General features: G+C 44.5%; 1 protein-coding gene across 1 annotated transcript; it reads left to right on the forward strand.

The window, feature by feature from the left end:
* The first annotated feature begins 1,369 nt into the window (after nucleotides 1-1,369).
* Nucleotides 1,370-15,288, forward strand: CASC3 (cancer susceptibility candidate 3). The gene is made up of 13 exons (XM_006832579.1): nucleotides 1,370-1,603; nucleotides 2,027-2,054; nucleotides 2,402-2,439; nucleotides 9,793-9,951; nucleotides 10,035-10,186; nucleotides 10,692-10,868; nucleotides 11,055-11,740; nucleotides 12,934-12,998; nucleotides 13,297-13,411; nucleotides 13,716-13,814; nucleotides 14,027-14,241; nucleotides 14,991-15,113; nucleotides 15,265-15,288. Exons 1-13 carry the CDS (start codon nucleotides 1,370-1,372, stop codon nucleotides 15,286-15,288), a joined length of 2,115 nt encoding a protein of 704 aa, XP_006832642.1.
* The last annotated feature ends 6,388 nt before the right edge of the window (nucleotides 15,289-21,676 follow it).

Here is a 21,676-nt window from a genome sequence, read left to right on the forward strand (position 1 = left end):
CCAGTGCATTTACCCACAGTGCCACAGCAGGACTGCATCAGTAAAACAGAGAAACATGTTTTCCCTTTCATTTAAACTACTTGCTTTCATATGTTTCCCTTCCTTTTCCTCAGTCTCTTCAATAGTTAAAGACTGCTATCTCAAGGCCTCTTTTCATGTTAAACATTTGTAACTTTTGATTATTACTCAAAAGGAAGGATTTTGAATTTTTCTGTTTGCTCTGAGTGAACATTTTGCCCATGTCCATTTAAAATTTGGGCCCAGACCAAACAACTGAAGGGCAAAGTGATGGCCTATCACCTTCCTTATGAGACACTAAACTTGGCAGTCTTGTTTCTACCGATTTAGCTTGTGATCAATAATAACCTCTAGGTCGTTTTTTTTAACATGCAATCATACGTCCTCCATTTTGAACTGGGACGGGTGGTTTTTGGGTTTGCATTACAAGTTGTCACATTTAGCCACTGGCCTAGCCTTTTGTGATATTTGTGTCTAAATTCTAGCTCTGTAAGCCTTTAGTTGCATATTGTCTGTACTTTTGATTAGCATCAGTATCCTCAATCATATCATTTATAAAAACAGGACCATCCTGTGCATTAATACATGTTAAGTACCGTTGACCCATAGCCACCCTGTATAGGGTTTCCAAGGAGCAGCTGGTGAGCTTGAACCACTGACCTTGCAGTTCAAACGACTTTGTAGTCTGACGCCTTAGCTTACGGTGCCACACCAGGACTCCAATTAATATATACTAAACTTTATATATATTAATATATTAATACTGGAGGACTTTTAACATATTAATGCGCATTCCTCTAGGTACACTAATATCACATAACTTGAATGTCCTTATGGTCAAGTTCCCTGCAGACAGCCCCTTAACTTCAATGGCTAGTGTGGCAAATCTGACGCAGCACAACAGCTTTCGAGATCTACCTTGATTTGTGATTTTCCCACGCAAACGAATGCAGTAAAATGATCAGCCTCAAACCTAAGTAAAAACGAGACACAGATACAGAAATCTTGAAAATGAGGCTGTGACAGCTTGCCGCCTTCTCGGACAGTCCAAAATGGCCGGGCGAGGAAACGGGGGTAGCTGCCCGCATCCAGCTCCCCTTGTCCTGGCCTGGCCTGTCCTGAGAAATCGGGAACCGAGTTAAGCTCCCCGCACGCCCTATCACCATACGTAATCCCACTCACACGCAAACGTGCCGCAGGGCGCTGGCTCCGCCCCGGCCCCGCCCCCTGGAAAGAGGAGGCGCAAACGGCGCCCGTGAAGCATGCCGGGACTTCATCTCGAGCCTCCCAGCTGTCCCTGCGACGGGCGCGGTGCGTAAGGAGCTGACCGGCTGCGGCCGTTCTCCGTAAGATGGCGGACCGGCGGCGGCGGCAGCGCGCATCGCAGGACACCGAGGACGAGGAGTCTGGTGCTTCGGGTTCTGACAGTGGAGGGTCGCCGGCGCGGGGTGGCGGGAGCTGCATCGGCAACGTTGGAGGCGGAGGCAGCGGCTCTCTTCCATCCCAGCGCGGAAGCCGGGTCGGGGCCCTCCATCTGCGGCGGGTGGAGAGCGGGGGTGCCAAAAGCGCCGAGGAATCGGAGTGTGTGAGTCCACGTTTGTGGGGCGGGCCGCGACCGGGCGGCCTGGGGTGAGGCTAGAGGCGGGGTGGAGACGATGGGTATCTGAGAGTTGACGGCAGATGCTGGGGTATGTTGTGCTGAAGAGTAGTTATCCTAGTGCGGGTTTGTGCATCGGGGTCCCAAAGGAAGGGGAGGGCATGGGGATTTCTGGAAGGAGGGTGTAGCCGCGGCGGGTGCAAAGTGGATGCCTATTCACACCTTAGAGCTGGAGATGACGAGAAAAACAAGCAAACACCTCCCTTACTTGCTACTAGTTAAAGGTGCAATTTACCCCGTTTCTCTTTTCAACCATTTTATTTAGCGTCTTCGTCTTCCCACTCTCGTTTCTTTATTGGGGTCTCCACTTAGAAAATCCAGAATTAACTCATATTTTCTCCATTCCTTCAGGAGAGTGAAGATGGCATTGAGGGCGATGGTGAGTAGCATCTTTCACCCCACCATGACAAGAGTTGTTAACCTATAAACTCAGGTCACCTGTCCAACTGCGAACATTCTTACAGATGGTTAGGGATTTCGAGGAGGGGCTGCAGGGTGGCTCTTCTGTAGTACTATTCTTAAGAGCTTGTGTTTTTAGCAGTATATCTTGGGAAAGATCATATCACAGAGCCTTTGTATCCTCCTTTGTAAAATTTTATTAACCTCAAAGGTTGTTGTCAGAATCAGATGAGAATTTGAGCTTGACCCACAACATAGCAAGCTGGCAAGAAATGTAATTATAATTTTGTCGCACTTTTTTCTTCACATATTTCTCTTTTCCTTCAGCTGTTCTCTCAGATTATGAAAGTGCCGAAGACTCAGAAGTAAGTATAATAACTTTTTTTTCCTATGGTGCTGATGGGAAAATGTATTTTTATAAACCTAGACACCTTGGGTGCAAAAGCACAGTGATGGACTTGCTGCTCATTTTTCATTTGTGCTTCTGTAAAATGGTTACAAAAGGTATTCTTAGACTAAGGGAAACTGGAGGCGATCTTTTTATGTAACTGTAGCGTAGTGGTTACGAATCTGGCTGCTAACCTCAAGGTCAGCAGTTCGAAACTACCAGCTGTTCCATGGGAGAAAGATGAGGTGTTCTGCTCCGGGAAAGATGTGCAGCCTTGGAAACCCTGTGTAGAGTCACTATGAGTTGGAACCGACTCCAGGGTACTTAACAACAGCATGTTATATTGGCTTCTTTTCCTATTTGAAGAAAATCAAAGTTCTAAATAAGATAATGGAATATCCTACTGTCTTTCAAGGGTATATAGTAGTTCATTTCATGCTGCCTATGTAGAAAAAGCCAGCCAGTTGGATGGGATTTCCAAGTTTATGTAAAGATGCAGAAAGGGCAGGATTGATCAGTGGTTTTGTGCCAAAAACATCTCTACTTGTAAGATGAGGTTTTCACTATTTCTTGAGGCAAAAGTCAATTTCCTTTTGGAAGACTTTTGTGAGTTTGCCTGTCTTGATTGTATAAACTATTAGACATGCCATCAGAGTGGCTGTTTCCTGTTATTCTTGAGTAGATTTTTTTAAGTGTTGAATTTTGATAATAGGTTACATACAGGGAGAATTGCATCATGGATCAAGGGTTTTCTGATAAATTTCAGAACTGGATTGCTAACCACAAAGCTGTTGGTTCAAATCCACCAGTCATACCTCAGAAACCCCATACAGAGTCTCTGAGTCAGAACTGACGTGATGGCACTTAACAACAATGATTACATCTAAGACTTTCTGTTAAACTCTAGCGATGCAGTTGTGAACACTTTAACAAAATTCCTATCTTTACGGATTTTCTGACTTAGTAGGAAAGTCAGGCACATGTTCAGGCAGTCATAGGACATTGTAACAACTGCTGAGATAGGATTAAGTAAAGTATTATGACCGGGCACTACTCCTCTCTTAGTCTGGAAAGGCTAAGACCTGAAAATAAATTGGAGTTTGCTCAGCAAAACATGTTGTAGGCATTGAGAACAACAGGTGAGAAAGCCCAGAGGCAGGAAGAAAAGTAAACACTTGGAAACTGAAAATAGTTTGAAGCATTGTTGAGGCAGAGTTCTAGAAATAAAGGTGAATGCTGAGCCAGGGCCTTACTTGTTCCTTATCTTTATTAAGTATCTGCCCTGGGCTGCATGAAAGTCAGTTGTGGTTCTTTTCTTGTGGAGTTTCAATTCTGGGTCAGAGGGGGGAAAACAGTTAAGAAAGTAATTCCTTGGTAGGAGGAGGGAGAAAAGAGAGTCATTGCTTATGTTCAAGGTGATGGAAAATTTTGGAAATGGATAGTGATGATAGGTTGTACAGCAGGATGAATGTAGTTAATGGCAGTGAACTGTACGTGTTAGTAAGTATTGTTATTCACTAAGAAAGGGAAAGTTTTCAAGAAGGAAGGTGGTAGGTTAATTTTTGGATGTTTTGAGATTAAGAAACCTGTGAGACTTTCAAATGGAAATGTCTAGTATATATCATCTGAAATTTAGAAAAGAGGTCTAGATCTACCCTGTCTAGTATGATAGCCACCAGCCACATGTGGCTATTTGAAATAATAATAAATTTTAGTTCCTTAATTGTCCTATCCACATTTCAAGTGCTTAGTAACCACACGTGACCAGTGGCTACTGTATTGGACAGCACAGATAAGAACATTTCTGTCATCCAGAAGTACTATTGGACAACAAGGTCTAGATTAGAGAAAGATATTTGATATCCAGACTTTCATAATTCCTTGTATTTTTTAGTTACCAACTGAATATACATAAAATGCTGTGGTTTAGTCTTGTCCGTTTCTTAAAATTTTATCTATCCTTTAAGTCTTTTAATCCATATATATTTGTTTCCTATCCCTTTTCTTTACGACTGATCTACTGACAAGATTTTAATGATTGCATGTTTCTTTGTACAATTCAGCACATTCTTCTGTCCTTTGCATTTCTTGTGAATTCATATTTCCAGGCCCATGAGACGATGGTGTGAAACAAAAATTTTATATTGAACAAAACTGATTCTTAATTTTATATCTCTTAAAGTCACCTGCTGTTTTTATCTAGATGTCCAAAGGATTTTTTTTCCTTTAAAGCTGAGTAGTTATAACTTGACTTGGTGTGCGCTGCCCTGTGTCAGGATTCGCATGCATTTGGTGTGTTTTCTAGAATGACGTAAAACTTCTGTTACCCAAATGCCTTTCTCTTTTATTCTTTTCTCTCATTTCTTCTTAATTTTTTTTCTCATTTCCACTTTTCTTAAGCCATTATTTGTTGTCTATTTACTCTTGTGTGTTCCTTCTAGTTTGGATGTTATATCTGAAATGATTTTTTCTTCCATTTTTAATTTCTTTCTGAGTTCTGTTATTTCATTTGTTTCTGAGTTTTTCTAATTCGGGTTGAATTAGATTGATGTTTTTCCATGCCTTAATGTCTTTGAGCTCATTTTAAAATAGAAGTGTAATTTTAACATGTGCATCTTACTGACATACTATACTACCAGGAGGCCTAGCAGTGTAATGGATTAGGAGTTGAACTGCCAAATGAGATGAAAAATTAGCCTGCTATCTTTGGTCAAATGTTTAATTAACTCACCCCTAATGTGATGGCATTGGGAGAAAGAAGAGACTTTATACTTCTGTAAAGATTTACAGCCTCAGAAACCCTATGGTAGGGTCGCTGTGAGTCAAAACTGATTCCACAGTATTTACCACCACTGCCACCAATGTGATGACGTGGTGCTGTGGACTGGCTAATGCGTTGGACTGCAGGGTCGGTTTGAACTGCAAGGTTGGCAGTTCAAACTCACCAGCCACTCCTCGGAAACCCTATACAGGGTTACTATGAGTTGGAACTGACTCGAAGGCACTTAACAACAAATGTGATGACTGGACTCCCATTGTGGCTGTGTAGTATCAGCACTGGACCTCGAACCACAGATTGACAAATCAAACCCACCAGCTGAACCTCGGAAGCCCTGTACAGTCAGAAACGACTCACTAGCACTTAACAACAACAATATGGTGGCTAGAACAGCTGTTGCCTTGTCAGGGCCAGACCAAATGGTTTTGTTGGCTATACAGGGTCGCTATGAGTTGAAACCAACTCCACAGCACGCAACCACCACAATTGTATGTAGCAGTGTTATCGTACTTTATTTTGTTATTAATATGTTTATATGGAATTTAACCTATATGCTTTTCTGTTACTTATTTGATGTAAAATTGTTTTCCTGATCATTTTGTTAGAAGCGTGGTTTGCAGTTGCTTTTTCTAAAATGAAGTGGCTGACTTTCACCACCTTTTTCTGTCCCTTATCTTGCCTTCACTCTTCTCTCTCTTCTCAGCACTTCCTTTTTTTCTGGGGGAGCCCTGGCAACCAGGTGAGAGTTCAAAGGGGTAGACTACTCCAACCCCTTACACCTTCCAACCACAGACCCCTTATACTTATGTGCTATTGGAGATGGCAAGACCCTTCATTTCAACTACTCTTCTTCCTTTTGCCGCTGGGCTTTTCCAGTGACGATCTCTTGATCTCTTCTTCTCAAGTCTTTTGGCTTCTCTCTGCTCTCGCCTGTAGATACCAATTGGTGCTATGTGGACCTTGTTGTTGTTATTGCTGTGCTCTTACCTGGCTTACATTTTGGAGCTTGTAGCCTGGTTTTCTGGTAAATGTTGTTCAAAGATTATTTTTTGCTTCTACCTTCTAGAAGGTCTGTCTTCCTGTGGCAATTTGGAGAGATTGAAAACTGTGCTGCTGCCACTTTCCCAGACTCCTCCAAAAACACTTTTTCAAAAAAACTAGCTATAAAGGGGAGACTTGAGAAGTGGTACCTGGAAAGAAGGCTGTGAGATGAAGACACAGTCTGGTGGTGGCGTAAAATTGGGAGAGGTCTGTGTATGATTAAAGATGAATGGGAAGGGACAAGTACAGAAAGAAATAGCAAGTGGTAGGTAATAAGTGTACTGGTTACCTTGACTGACTTCATGAGAAGACATAGAAACCAAACAAAGTTGAAGGAAACCATCATCCATTGTAAACAGAGGAAGAAAGGTTGGGGGTAAGAAAAGATGTGGAGAGGAAGCCCATATTCGTTATTCGATCTCTCTGTGATATAGGAGAAAAGGCATCTGCTGCAAGAAGTTGGTGGAGGTGTGGGTAGGAATTGCAAGATTGGAGGAGTTTGATTGATTGGGGTAAATGAGACTGGAGCTATGCAGGGAACCTTTGGAAGGATTGAGGTTGGAGGTGGCACTGAACTGTGAAGATGTGTAAATTTTTTTTTGTTAACCTCTTTCATGATGCTCAGTATCCTTTTTGTAGGCCTAGAGAAAACAGATGTTTGAGTTGATCCAGGCCATGTGAAGGTGGCTAGGGGGATGGATCCTAGAATCTACATAAAGAGGAAAGTGAAGGTGGGGAAGGCCTGATTGATAGGGAGAAGATAGAGAGGAGGTCAGAGGAGTGACTCGTACGAAGTTGGCGGCAGGGTGGCAATAACTGAGAAGACTGTTATGTACTGTTGATTTGATTTTTGACTCATAGTGACTCTATGGGACCAGATTGTCAGGGCTGTCTCCCACAGAACTGATGGCTGGGTTCAAACTAGAAACTTTGGGGTCAATAGCTGAATGGAAGGCTTAGCAGTTGTACCACCAAGGCTCCTTGATCAATTCTTTACCCTTCTTTACTCAAATTTAAGTCTTTAAAAATTGAAGCAGGTTTACTTATTAAAAGTTTTTTAAAAAGTGCTTCTGGAAAGGACTGTAGTGTAGAGTGTGGCCTTTGAAGATGGATGACTAAGTGGCCTTTGAAGATGGATGACTAAAGTGGAGATGAACTCAGTGCTCCAACTTCAGTGACACAGATATATAGAAGTATAACCAGGTGATAGGAGACTCGGAAGAGCAGGGGTTTCAAATGAGACTGGAGGAGTTTGGTCTGGAAGAGACATTTAAAAAGAGGAAGATACTGACTCCATCTCTTATTCTGAAGTATGTGGGGAATGAGAGAATGAGCACAAACCTCCACATGAGAATTCTGCAAGAGAAGCAGTTTCTTAAAAGTAAGGTAGGCCTGAGGGTTGGGAAGAGAGTTCACCAAGCAATGTGTAGAGTTTGTCTCCTGTAGCAAAAAGTTTCGATGACACCTCTGAGCCAAAGCAGTGTGACCCTAGGGTAGCGCCAAGGTTTTTGTTAGACTAGGCCCTGACTAATTTGGAGTCTCCTCAACACTATGCTATTTGTCACTTTCTGTCCTGCTCTGGAAACAAAATTAGTTTCTCATTTGGAATAAAAGAGTTGCCTGGTTTGACATTCCACCACAGACTAGAGGGGGTGGAGCATAAAACAAAGTTCCCTGATTAATCATACTGGTACTATTTTAAGATGCTTTAATTCAGTCAGTGTATGTGTGTGTGGGGTGGGGGGAGTGAATTTAGGTCACATGCACTTAGCAAGATTCCTGCAATTTCTCCTCCAAAACCTTCAGGGAATGTTGGATCAAGGAAAGAAGTATTTACCCGCCCACCCATCAACATTTTAGGAGAAGTAAAAACTCTATGTAATTGAGGAACATTGGAAGAATTAAGGGTAGTTGGTTGTTGAACTCTTGGTAAACACATAATTCTTACTATGGGTATAGGCAAGCAATCTTCCTTAGTTCTGTGGGTTTCCTACCAGTATCATATTTCTTGGAATCCTAACCCACAACACCTAGAGGCCAAAACATCCAGCTGCTGAGTGCTGGGGAAATATTAAGTTGGCTTGTTTGGTCCAATCAGGCAGCCTCAGCTCAGTTAGAACACTGGAAAGCTCACAAACAGAAAGTGAGAACTTCTCAGTGAATAAGGAAGACCATAGAAGAATTGATGTTTTTGAGTTATGGTGTTGGAGGAGAATATTGAAAGTGCCTTGGGCTGCCAAAAGAACCAACAACTGTGTTGGAAGAAGTACATCCAGACTGTTCCTTGGGGACCAGAATGGCCAAACTTCATCTCTCATACTTCAGACATATTGTCAGGAGGGACCAGTCACTGGAGAAGGATATCGTGTTTGGAAAAGTGGAGGGTCAGAGAAACATAGGAAGACGGCGCCCAGCGAGATGGATTGGCAAAGTGGCAGCATCAATGGGCTCAAGCGTGGCAACAATTGTGAGGTTGGCCCAGGATTGGGCAGTGTTTCGTTCTGTTGTGCACAGGGTCGCTATGAGTCTGTACCAACTGGATGGCACCTAACAATAACAGCATTTATTGAGGAATCTTGCATTAAGTGTATTTGACCAGATTCCTGGGGTCAACCTGGGTCTGAAGTTAAGAGACGACATTTCTGGCTTGGGTATGTGTTGAACTCAGTAAGAGAATAAGAAACCAGTGTACATGTATTTATTTATCTACCAGATAAATTTGTGCCCTGACATTGTTAAGTTCACTTTCCCTTGGTGTCATTACTTGGTATCTCTGTATCTCTGTAGGTCTCTAAACTCTCTCTCTAACCTCTTCCTCCTATGGGTTCAGATACTGAGAGGATAATCCTACTCTAAAGCTGGTCTCCTTATTATGAACCTTAGCTACTCCTTTTTTTTTTTTAAATCATTTTTCTGTTGATAGGCATTTAGACTGTCTCCATCTTTTTTGATGTGTTACTTGTAGACAGCATATTGAAGGATCCTGTTTTCTTATCCATTCTGTTTCCTCTGTCTCTTGACTGGTGCATTTAATCCATTTATATTTCAGTGTAATTCTTGATAGGTATGAATTGATTACTGTCATTTTTTTTGCTGTGTGTGTTTTTTTGTGGTGCAACTGGTTTCTTTGTTCCACATCATTTCCTTTGCTGAGTTCATTTTGTTTGTGAGTTTTCTTTACATTTTCAATTCTATTGTATTAATATTTACTAAATCTTTCTGATTTTCCTCTTTTTAAAATTTTGATGTGCAGGTGTATTAATTTTCTTTGAGTTCACTCTGTATTTATTAGTTTTTTTCTTCATTTAAAATAGTATTTTTATCTTGAAATCTACTTGACTTCCTCACCAAATTGTGTATATATAAAGAGTGCTCCTTGTAGAAATTTAAGGAAGAATATTATGTTTGAGGATTGTAATAAAAGATTGTCAAAATGTTTTCCTAAAGAATAGGAAATTAAACTACACCATTCAGATCTTACCTTCACAGCTGTCATGGGATTTTTTTCAGGGAGAAGAAGGGGAATACAGTGAAGATGAAAACTCTAAAGTAGAGCTGAAATCAGAAGCCAATGATGCTGCTAATTCATCAGCAAAAGAAGAGAAGGGAGAAGAAAAGCCTGATAATAAAGGCACGATCACTGGAGAGCGGCAGAGCGGGGATGGGCAGGTCAGTGCTCGCTAAAGGCCTCTGCCTTCGAACTGCAGTAGGGACCTTGGATGGACTTAGGAGACCTTTCTCTTCTTCTCTAGGAGAGCACAGAGCCTGTGGAGAACAAATTGGGGACGAAGGGCCCAAAGCATTTAGATGACGATGAAGATCGGAAGAACCCAGCATATATACCCCGGAAAGGGCTCTTCTTTGAGCATGATCTTCGAGGACAAACTCAGGAGGAGGAAGTTAGGTAATAGCCACGTGCTGCTGCTGCTAATATCTGTTAGTGATTTACTGCTTAACTTAATGCCAGACACTGTGCTAAGGGCTTATCTGTGCTATCTTATTTATTATTTTGAGGTCAGTATTGTGATTCTCTCTCTTATACAGATGAGGAAAATAAGCTTAGATTATTTGATAACTCTAGGTAGAATAGCTGGGATTCGTTTCCCGGCAGTCTGTGCTCTCATCATTGTCACACTTCCCCCGCCTTTCTGTATCTAAAGCTCAGGGACTCTGAGGTATGAAGTACTCACATAAATTGCCTCATACGGGATACCAGATCATTTCTTTTCCTGTTGTATGTGAGCCCAGCAGGCTTGGCAGTGTTATGATTTACTCTTGTTTTGGGGGAGGCCAGTTTTGTAGAATGAGAATACACAAGGTTCCCAGTGTCTTCTTCCCTGACCCCTGTTGTTTCATGAATAGCTCTCCTTGGCAGCTTCTGCCAATCTTTTGGTTTTGGTTTTGTCCAGACCCAAGGGGCGTCAGCGGAAGCTATGGAAGGATGAGGGTCGCTGGGAGCATGACAAGTTCCGGGAGGATGAACAGGCTCCCAAGTCCCGACAGGAGCTCATTGCTCTTTATGGCTATGACATTCGCTCAGCTCACAATCCTGATGACATCAAACCCCGAAGAATTCGGAAACCCAGGTAAAGAAATTTTGAAGCCTAGACTGTTGATATTTTTAGAAAGAATCTTCCTGCTTTTCTCACTCTGTTCTTGCCAGTAATTGAGAGGCTGAGGGATCTGGGAAGTCTCCCTAACCCTCAGTTTATATCTCTGGTAGTTCCTTTTGTTATTTTATTTTTAAGACTTTCTTCATCCCCCTTTTTTAGATTTGGGAGCCCTCCACAAAGAGATCCAAACTGGATTGGTGAGCGGCCAAACAAGTCCCATCGCCACCAGGGTCCCGGGGGTACCCTGCCACCAAGGACATTTATTAACAGGAATGCTGCAGGTACTGGCCGAATGTCTACACCCAGGAATTACTCTCGATCTGGGGGCTTCAAGGAAGGCCGTGCTAGTTTTAGGCCTGTAGAGACTGGTGGGCCACATGGTGGCCGGTCTGGTGAGACTCTGAAGCATGAGACTAGTTACCGGTCCCGGCGGCTGGAACAAGCTCATCTGAGAGATCCTTCCCCAGAAGCCGATGCTCAAGTGCATGGCAATCCTGAAAAGGAAGAGGCCGCCTTAGAGACATCAACTCCTGCTCCTGACACTGTACCTCCAGCTCCTGACAGGCCCATTGAAAAGAAATCCTATTCCCGGGCAAGAAGAACCAGAACCAAAGCTGGAGATGCAGTCAAGATTGCAGACGAGGTGCCTCCTCCACCTGAAGGACTAACCCCGGCACCATCAGTCCCAGAAACTACCCCTCCTCCACCTGCTAAGACTGGAAACTGGGAACCTCCAGTGGATTCTACTACAGGTGGACTTGAGCAAGATGTGGCACAACTAAATATATCAGAACAGAATTGGACTCCAGGGCAGCCTTCATTCCTGCCACCACGGGAACTTCGGGGTAGGTATTCTATGGTTGGAGCTAGCTCATTCCACTTTGTTTCATTGAGTTTAGGTGCATGGACTTGTTTCTCTCTGGGATGAGGTGTCTGACATATATCTGCCTTTTCATTAACTGTGAGAAAGAGATGGATTCGTAGGTATATACTTAGCCATAGTGCTTAGAACTTTTAATCTATTGCCCAAGACTATCCCACTACTTTGTCTACATTACCTGATATCAACACTGAGTTCCTGTGACTTTTAAACATTTGAAATGTGGCCAGAGTAACTGAGGAACTGAAATTTTTGTTGTTAACTAATTAAAATCCACATGTGTCTATTGCCTGTCTCATATTGGACAGCATAGTTCTAAAGACTAGGATCTATCTACCACCTCATTTGGCCATTCTGCTTTTACCTTCCGCTAACCAGAATTAATTTTCTGAAATCTGGCTTAAATTTAGATAGGAGATTCTCCTAAAGACTGGGAATTTCAGTATACTTTTCTAATGTGTGATTGATTTTAGAGCACCAAAAACCAACCAGTGAACCCAAACTGGGCCAAGTGTGGCTCCCTGAATAGTGGAGTATTTCTTCTACTAATATACCATAGGAAGACAGTCTCTAGAGCATTCCTTTTTATCCAAAGTCATTTTTAGTCAAATAGAAATCTCTCCCCAAACTTCCAGTCCAGGTCTCTGAATAGGGTGTAATCGGATCCACTTCTTCCTTGTTCATTTGTTAGAAACTCTGGGACTGAGGTTTTTCAATGTGTTTGATACTAAATTACAGCCTCCTAGGGATTTTATACAGGGGCATATTTCATGGGAGAAATTAGAACATGAGTGTTCTCACTGAAATCATTTTATTTATTTTTTTTGTGGGTGAAGGTTTATAGAGCAGATCAGTTTTGCGTTCAGTAGTTTAGCCACATTTTGTTTCATCTCATGGATTGCAGTCCCTACAGTGAAACACCTTGTGTTTCCTGTTTCCATTCTTCCTCCTTTGTTAACCCATCTGAACTTTCTCCTTGGGCAAATACTGCCCTTCTGATCATCCATCTATTTTTCAGTGTAGTTTGTTCAATGATTATATTTCTGTATTAAGGTAGTGGGCTGGGAGGGTAAATTTCTAAATACTGGATGACCTATTTGAGTCCCACTCCTGTCGTGTTTCCTCTTCATCCATGACTCTTTTGGTGGTGTATTCCAGGTGTGCCCAACCACATCCACATGGGAGCCGGACCACCACCGCAGTTTAACCGGATGGAAGAAATGGTACCGAGGGACAAGGGGTAGACACAGAAGGGGGCTACATGTTATAGTTTATTCACTCTTAAAACCAATAAGATCTTGAAGTTAGTTTTCCTATTGATTACCTATCTTTTCATTTTTATTTTTTAATCTCAGGTAAGGTAGAGGGTTTAGATTCAAGCTAATAAAAATTGAGTTTTAATTCATTTGGTGAATTATTATGAAAAAACCTGCCACATATCAAGTAAATGTTTGGCAGCACCTAAAGGAGGGTAGGACTAGATCTGAAGTCCTCTTACTCAGGCCTTTAACTTTATCTCAGGGCGTCCAGGGTGGTCGAGCCAAACGCTACTCATCACAGCGACAAAGACCTGTGCCAGAGCCTCCCGCGCCCCCCGTACATATCAGTATCATGGAAGGGCATTACTATGATCCACGTGAGTGTTGTCTTGTTGGGATTGACTGCATACCTTTCTTGACGGGTAAAGTGAACTATGAGGGGACTTCAGAAAGTTCATGTAAAAATTCTATTATCTTTCCATTCCATTTTTCCACCAATTTTTTGAAGTTCTGTCAGTTTTCCTTCGGACATCTCACATTGGTTATCAAACGGTGTCTGGTTGCTCTTTTCTTCACAAAGGAAATTGAAAACATCTCTTAAAGGGCTTGGGGGACACAGTGACTTTTCCACGTGATTTGAAGAGTGAGGATTTCTGACAGTTCCAATGTGATATTTTGCAGTGCAGTTCCAAGGACCAATCTATACCCATGGTGACAGCCCTGCCTCACTGCCTCCTCAGGGCATGATTGTGCAGCCAGAAATGCATCTTCCCCACCCAGGTATGCTTGGCTCCTCTGCGAATGTGTGGTGGGGGCTTCATAAACCCCATCCTTCTGAGCTTTGTGCTGTTTGCCTGGGAGGTTGGCTTCTGTGGCTGTTCCAGCCACAAATTCCTCCTGGGTCTGTCCTAGCCTCTTTATGCTGAGCAGCCCAGCTAGGTTAGGAATGGTGTTATCTTTATTTCAGATGGTGTGATTTTTCCCTTTTCCAGGTTTACATCCCCACCAGACACCAACGCCTTTGCCCAATCCAGGCCTCTATCCCCCACCAGTGTCCATGTCTCCAGGACAGCCACCACCGCAGCAGTTGCTTGCTCCTACTTACTTTTCTGCCCCAGGCGTCATGAATTTTGGTAATCCTAGTTACCCTTATGCTCCAGGGACACTGCCTCCCCCACCACCGCCTCATCTGTATCCTAACACACAGGTGAGAGGACAGATCTTTCTGGATACATATCTCTTAAGTCAAATAGGAATGGAGGATGGGGGGAGATAGAGAAAATGTCAGTGCCATTGATTTTCATGTAGCGCCAGGATGCGTCTTGGTGGTTAGAAGCTGGAAATGCAGCGTATGTAATGCTCACATCTGTTCACTTCAGCTTCTGTAATGGTGTGTTTGGCCCATCATAACCCTGGTGGTGCGATGGGCTAAAATCCATCGGTTGCACCAGAGGAGAAAGGTGAGGCTGCCAGCTCCCGTGAGGATTTATAGGCTCTAAAACCCTAAGGAGCAGTTAGTTTACCGTATCTTACAGCATTGCTTTGAGTCAGAAGTAACTCGAGGGCAGTGGGTCGGGTCCTTCAAGGTGGGCACATCTGCTGTTGATTTAAGTGCATAAAGAAGCTGCATTATACTCTTCACAGCCCTACCCCCTTCCTGATTAACTTCCAGCTGGTTGGCCCTTGGTATCTGGAGTGTCATCACGGAGCGCAGCCCCTTGCATTTGTCAGTTGCTGGTAGGAATTAAGAGAAAACTGGGCAGTACTTAGAAGTGAGACTCAGAGCAACAGATTAAGGCAGAAATGAATAGTCACGTTATTTTTAACGGGAACAGCTTAGAGATTTAAAAATGATAAATTCACTAATACTGTTCTTTGTGATTGAATAATGTTTCCTGTTGATATTGTATGGACAAATTAGTTCCTTACTTTTTCTTATGATTTGTGGGGCCCCAGGCCCCATCACAGGTATATGGAGGTGTGACCTACTATAACCCTGCCCAGCAGCAGGTACAGCCGAAGCCCTCCCCACCCCGGAGGACTCCCCAACCAGTCACCATTAAGCCCCCCCCACCTGAGGTATGAGCCCCTCTCCATAGTTACGGTACATCCCTATATCAAGGGGCTTTAATTATTTCCCCAAAGGACTTCTCTTCTTTTTGTGTGTGCTTCTGTGGAACGCAGTCTTTTATGTGTGGCTTGATAATATATTTCAACTTTATTATTTCAGGTTGTAAGCAGGGGTTCCAGTTAATTTGAATTTGTGAATATTTTAAATCTAACATATAAAAGTAAGTATACAACTTACTGTGACTCTTAAAGCATTCTTAAAACTAATACACTTATTTGCTTAACAAGTAAGCCAAATTACCTTATGTATGATTTAAGTTGTAATCATGAGATATCTCAGGGGAGACTTAAAAGGAGTCCTGAAATTTGCCAGTTTCTTTGTTTTGTTGTTGCATTGAGTAGGGTTGAAGTAGAAACCATTGTTAATTTTACAGAATTTCATTTGTGAAATGGCAAAGGAAAAATATAGGAAGTACTTTAACTTGATCAAGAAAAGGGGACGTCTAATCTTGAGGTGCTATAGCAGAGCGAATTCTGAAGATATGGATTTTGCTGCTTTGTGTCTCTCTTTTTCTTTTTTTTCAAAGACAGGTGCTCTAGAAATACCTGTAAATGCCAGAAGGCCCACTAACATTCGTTGGTCCTTTCCTTTTCCCCACCCTTGTCAGAACTGCAGAGGTGGAACTCAGGCGAGAAGACAAATTCAGCTGGCTGTCTACTACCAGGAGGGCTTCAAGATACAGGGTGGCTCCCATAAGCGAGTGGCTGAAGGAGGAGGACCCCTGCCTTCCTCTGAGGCCAGGCTCTGTTGGAAAGAGGGAAAAGCAAGAAGACTCCCTCCCACTTCCACTCTATTTGGCTTGCCTGAGCTTAGGGAAGGAGAAATCCAGACAGCCTGGGCTTCTGAGTCTAGGTCTAGAAGCCCATATCTTTGGTTCTACTTCACTTTCTCCCAGGAAATTCAAGTGTTCTGCTCCCAGGGAAGCTCTTTTCTGTTTTGTTTCTAAGAATGTTCATTTTTAAATCCTGGCTTGCTTTCTAAAATGAATTTTTTTTTTATCTGTTTCTTTTTGCTTCTTCTTTTTCTCTGTGTCTTTTAAGTGAAATGAGTTCGTTCTGTTGGTTTGCTAGCTCCTCTGGATTCCCTTTTGGTTTTTCTTTACATCCTAGATAGTTGAGATTATTGTACCAGCCAGCCTCCCCCTACCAAGTCCTTGTCTTATTCTTCTGTATGTGTGGATTCCCTTCAGTGCTCTGACCCTGTGGAAGAGTAGCTGTCTGTACAGAGTGTCACATTGTGGAGAAAGCAAAGTAGATGGGTAGGAGCTTTTTCTGAGCTGTCAGTCCCTGTGCTCCTGTGGTCTTCAGTCTTCTACTGAGGATAGTCTACTGTGGAGCACATGGAAAACCAGGTGCTTTTGTGAGAAAGGGAGGATGAGTGAGAGCCTTTTGCGCCTTAGGGCTTTGTATTCACACAGTCCTCAGGGCTCAGTCTTTGAGGTAAGTGGAAATAGAGGGCTCTGCTTCTCTTCTATCTATCCCTCCTCTCCTTTTCAGTTGCTGTGGACCAGTGCATCTCTCTAGAGGCAAGTATTATCCAGCAAGCAATCTACCCTCAGCTTCGTAGTTGCTGTTCTCTGTGTTTTTCCTGCTACAAGTGTTTTAGATGATAACACCTTATTTCCCCTCATACTCTCCTATTCTATTCCTGTCCTTGCAAACAGAAATATGTACCGCACCTGGGTGTAAGACCTAATGAAGCTAGTCACCCTCTGGGCAAAGGCTCTTCCTTTCCCTTCCTTCCTTCCTTCCTTCCTTCACCCTTACTGCCTTTGCCGAAGAGATTTCCATTGCAGCAGCATTTGTTTCTCCCAGAGGCAACTTGGCTGCTGTCCCTATCCTTCTACAGAACCTGGGGAAGAAGGTGGCATCTGTATTTCTCTCCCAAGAATGTCACTGTATGTTTCTCTTCCTTCTCTTGGGCAGCTGAGTCACAGGTGTCTGGGGTGTGGAGGAAGAGAGGCACTTGAGCTGTAACCCCCAAGGAGGAGAAAAAAAATCTTTTTAGGGGTAACTAATGGCCATGCCTTTTGTAGGTTGTCCCCTTTGCCTTAAACCTGAAGATATTTCCTCAAGCCTGTGGGCAGTATGCCCAGATTCCCAGACCTTAAGACACTGTGACAGTTGTCTCTGTCAGTCCCTGTGTTTAGTTGCAAGGATTTCTCCATGTGTGTTGTTTGTTTTTGTTACTGTTTTAAAGGGTGCACATTTGTGATCAGCATTGTGACTTGGAGATAATAAAATTTAGACTGTAAACTTGACACTGTGCTTGGGTCTTAATTTGTTAGGGAGTTGATTATGGGGATTTTCGAATCCCACCGTCCCCCAACATCACAGCTTGAGGCTGCTAAGACTTACGAAATGGAAGCCCAGAGAAGTATGGAATCCCTATGAGACCCTAAGTGGGTCTATATGCCATACCCGTGATCTTTCCTAATTTGACATTCCTGGTGTGGAGCTGTGGGTTAATGCGCCAGACTGCAAAGCCGTTTGAACTGCAAGGTTGGTAGTTTTAGGCTCACCAACTGCTCCTTGGAAACCCTATACAGGGTCACTATGGGTCAGAACCGACTCGACGGCACTCAACAACAACAGCATTGCCACATAAAACCAGAGAGACAAACCCACTGCCATTGAGCTAATTCCAACTCATTGTGACCATTTAGGACAGTGGAGTCCTGATGTGGCACTGTAGGATAAGGTTGGCGGTTCAAACCCACCAGCTGCTCTTCGGAAACCCAATTCAGGGCCGCTATGAGTCAGAGCCAACTTGGAAATTGGGGACAAAAAGCTTAACTGAGAGCCCAACTTGTGGCCTTCTAGGAAATTGGGTTATCACAGGGTCACCTAAGGCTCATCTGTCACTGCCCCTTAAGTTCCCCTTCTTTCTGCACACTGAGACACAAGCTGGGAGGACACTTAACAGGGTTTCCTAGGCTGTACATTTTTATGAAAGTAGATTACCTCATTTTTTTGAAGAGTGGCTGGTGGACTGAAACTACTGACCTTTGTGTTAGCAGTCCAATGCTTAATCTGCTGTGCCACCAAGACATTGCCACACAGACACCAGAATATTCTGGAGTCCCTTTGACTGGAGGTGTCGGGGACACAAGCTAGTGAGATATTACTGTCCCTTATGCAGGGTAATGAGCCACCAGCTGTTAAACTGCCAGGTTCTGGATGAGGCAGTTAAAGGTGTCTGGTACTAAAGTATTAGGGATCACAGTCTAAGGGAGATGATCCTATTTTAGTACTAGGAAAGCCTAGGGGAAATGGAAAAGCCACCAACTGTGGCTCATGCTGCTATCTACCTAGGTCACTTGGTTCCTGGTGCTGACAGGGCAATGGCCAGCTTTGAGCTGATTGTTTCCTCAGGGGCTGGGGTGGGGTGGAAGTCCTGATGTGGGAGAGCAATTGAGTGTTATGTGGAGCTGGCAGCACCTCTTTTGAGGTCTCCGATACTCACACTGGGCAGAGGCATGGTGCATCTTAAAATGACATGAAACTCCCCAATACCCCTTTTACTGGAGTACCATACCCGATCTCCATCCTTAATTCTTTAAATCCTGTCAGGTTGTTACCCCTCTTTTTCCCCATGGTGTGATGGGTAACTTTGTGTCTGGCCTCCTAGGGTCATGCAAAGAATGGCAGCCAGCTTTGAGGGTGGGTTGCTGGCAGGAGGAATAAAAGTGTAAGAGATGCTTCCCCCTCACCCCTGCCTCTTGCTTCTCCAGTCCTGCAGTTAGATCCCATTGCTCTCTCTGTTGCCCTGGTAACGAGCTCAGTTAAGAAGAAACTCAAGCTCAGCAAAGCCCCTAGGTTCTCTCTGCCCTCCCAGCTTGCGTCCCGGTGTGCAGAAAGAAGGGGAGCAAAAGGGGCAGTGACAGATAAGCCTTAGGTGACCCTGTAATTGCTCAATTTCCTAGAAGTCCATGAGTTGGGCTTTCAGTTAAGCTTTTTGTGCCCATCTTCCAACAGTCATTTTTCACAACATCTTCCTTTATTTCTTCCATGATACAGTGCGGATGCCTGCTAACCCTCCGTCCCCTCAGGATCAGCACACAGGCTTGCTGTCCTTGTACTCACAGCATTGACTTGGCATCCCAAAGTTGTCTCCAAGCATCTGCAGCCCACTTGGGTTGGGTTGTCCCAAGGACAGTGATCCTAAATCCTAGCTATTAGAAGCAATCACCTAGGGACTTACTGTAGGGTGTGTCTTGAGTCAATCTTTTTTGAGATAGAAAAGAGATTAAGTAAGCAAGGGAAGCAAGAGCTAGGGGAAGAGAGATGCCAAACCACAGAAAGATTGTCCAGGTGCAGAAGCCCAGAGACATGGACTCTGCAGAGTTGACAGTACTGCCCTAAGAGCTGGCACCCTCAGTTTGGACTTTCTAGCCTTCCAGATTGTGAGAAAATACATTTCTATTTGTTAAAGGTGGTGGTGGTGGTTGTATGTCAGTCTTTACAGGAGCAGAAAGCCTCTTGTTGACTCCCTTGGAGCAACTGGTAGATTTGAACTAGACTGGGTATCAGGGCTCCTTATTTGTTCGAGGGGGAAAACAATCACCTGGGGAGTTTTTCAAACATATCCTATGCCTTGGCCCCACCTGAGTCTGATTTTCTTGTTTTGGGGTGGGGCCAGAGCAGCAGTGTTTTTGAAAAGTTCCCTGAGGTTCTGTTGTACAGTCAGGGTGAGAATCGCTGTTACTCTCCTAGGACCAGGACCTGGTGCAGCTCTCCTCTCTCTCGATTCAAGGTCTCCATCCTCTTGAGTAGTTGGAGGGGTCCTGTTGCCCACACTTCCAGTTTCCAGAAGTCTCTATCCCTTTTATTTCCATGCCCCATACCCTTCACACTCCTCCCCAATTCTTCACCCTTCCTAACCGACAATCCCAAATCCTGCCCAGAGAGGAGGTTACCAAGGCAACCGGCTTAATCTGGTAACTGTGGCATGTGCTAGGAGAGGAGCCCTCCCCTCTACTCCTTTGGTTCATAAAACACTGCCTGAGGAACTCCAAGCTCGCTATCTAGCCAGTTCCCTTTTGCAACCTGGGGCTGCTGGGGTGTCTTATAAAGAGAGCCCACAAAACCTGATACACCTTTGTCTAGCTTCTTAGCCAAAACTGTGCTCTTCTTTCTACTGATCTCTCTTCAAATCCACAAACAGATGGGTGTGCAAAGCTCTTTCTGTGAACACATGTTCTAGCATACATGGGAGCAGATATACACAGTGACACATGGCTAGCACACACCCTATCCTGATCTACCACCACTCCCAGTCTGTAGCATTCCTGCCCCCACTGGTCCTGGTTGGTGCACAGTAAACAGGGGTGGAGTCCTGTCCAAGGAACCTCAACCCACCTGGAACCTGGTGCAATTCCCTCACATTGTAATCATGACCTGGATGTGCTCACACCAAATGTGTCCTTAGCTTTCTGGGGGCAGTGTTCCCTTGGGGATAGAAAGCTCTTGCTACAGAAATCAGGAATAAGGATTATTATTTTTTTAAATGGAGATTTGTACCACTTTCTTACTCCATGGCTAGGGTAGCTCTAGGCTTTCTGGTACTATGCCTGATGGTGTTGATTAGCAGGTCAGGGGCTTGTCACCCATCTCTATGGCATGAGTTCTTCCTGCTGCCAACTGGGCAGAGGTGCCCTTGTGCTCTTGGTCTCCTCCCCTTCTGCCTACTATCTCCTCTCCTCACCCCAGTTAGACCTGCCACAGCCTGCTGCTCCTTGCTTGACTCCTACATGCCTGCCAGAACCTGTCTCTCACAGGTCAGGCCTGCACCACCTATTGTGCCCTCCCAGAGAAGGCACATGGGCACCACCCCCAAAGTCAATGCCAATCCACCCATGAGGCCTTCCCAAGCCTTCTTACTGAAGGAAGATAAAGGGCATGTATTCCTGCGAGTACGGCAACTGGACACTGTCGAGTTTGGGAATGAGGGGCACCCAGTTAACAACCCTAGGTCTCACCCGGATAAGGCAAAGAGTGCTTTGGCTCTTAAAGATGATACTGAGTCTGAGTCTCTCCGTGTAAGGCTCGAAGGCAGGAAGCCCTCTCCATTGGTAAATCACTACCTCACATTTGCCCATCAGTTCTGGATGTTCCTTTCCGTCCACTCAAGCTCAAAACCCACCCATTCAGCCCCTGACTCTTTTTCACCGTAAGCTGCAGCTCCCAAGCCCACACCTCACACGGCAAGGGGGGCGGGCCCAGGGAGAATGGGGCGGGGAGTAGGCGGGGCCGGGAGGAGGGGCGTGGTTTCAGTTCTGCCACCTTCCCTGAACCAGGAGCGCAGCCGCCGCCGCCGCTGCCGCCGCCACCGCGTCCTCTCAGTCCTGCGCTCCGCCCGCTGCCTCTGCCGCCGCAGCCCGGCCCAGGAGAGCAGAGCCGGGGGCATTGGCCCCGCAGCCTGCCCACCCTCCGGGCCGCGTGCCTGCTGCAGCTGGCATGGGGGGCTACTGAAGCGCGCACTCCTCCCCTCTGGCACTTGCCCCGACCAC

The sequence above is a fragment of the Chrysochloris asiatica genome, unplaced genomic scaffold (assembly GCF_000296735.1).
Source record: "Chrysochloris asiatica unplaced genomic scaffold, ChrAsi1.0 scaffold00007, whole genome shotgun sequence".
Taxonomy (NCBI): domain Eukaryota; kingdom Metazoa; phylum Chordata; class Mammalia; order Afrosoricida; family Chrysochloridae; genus Chrysochloris; species Chrysochloris asiatica.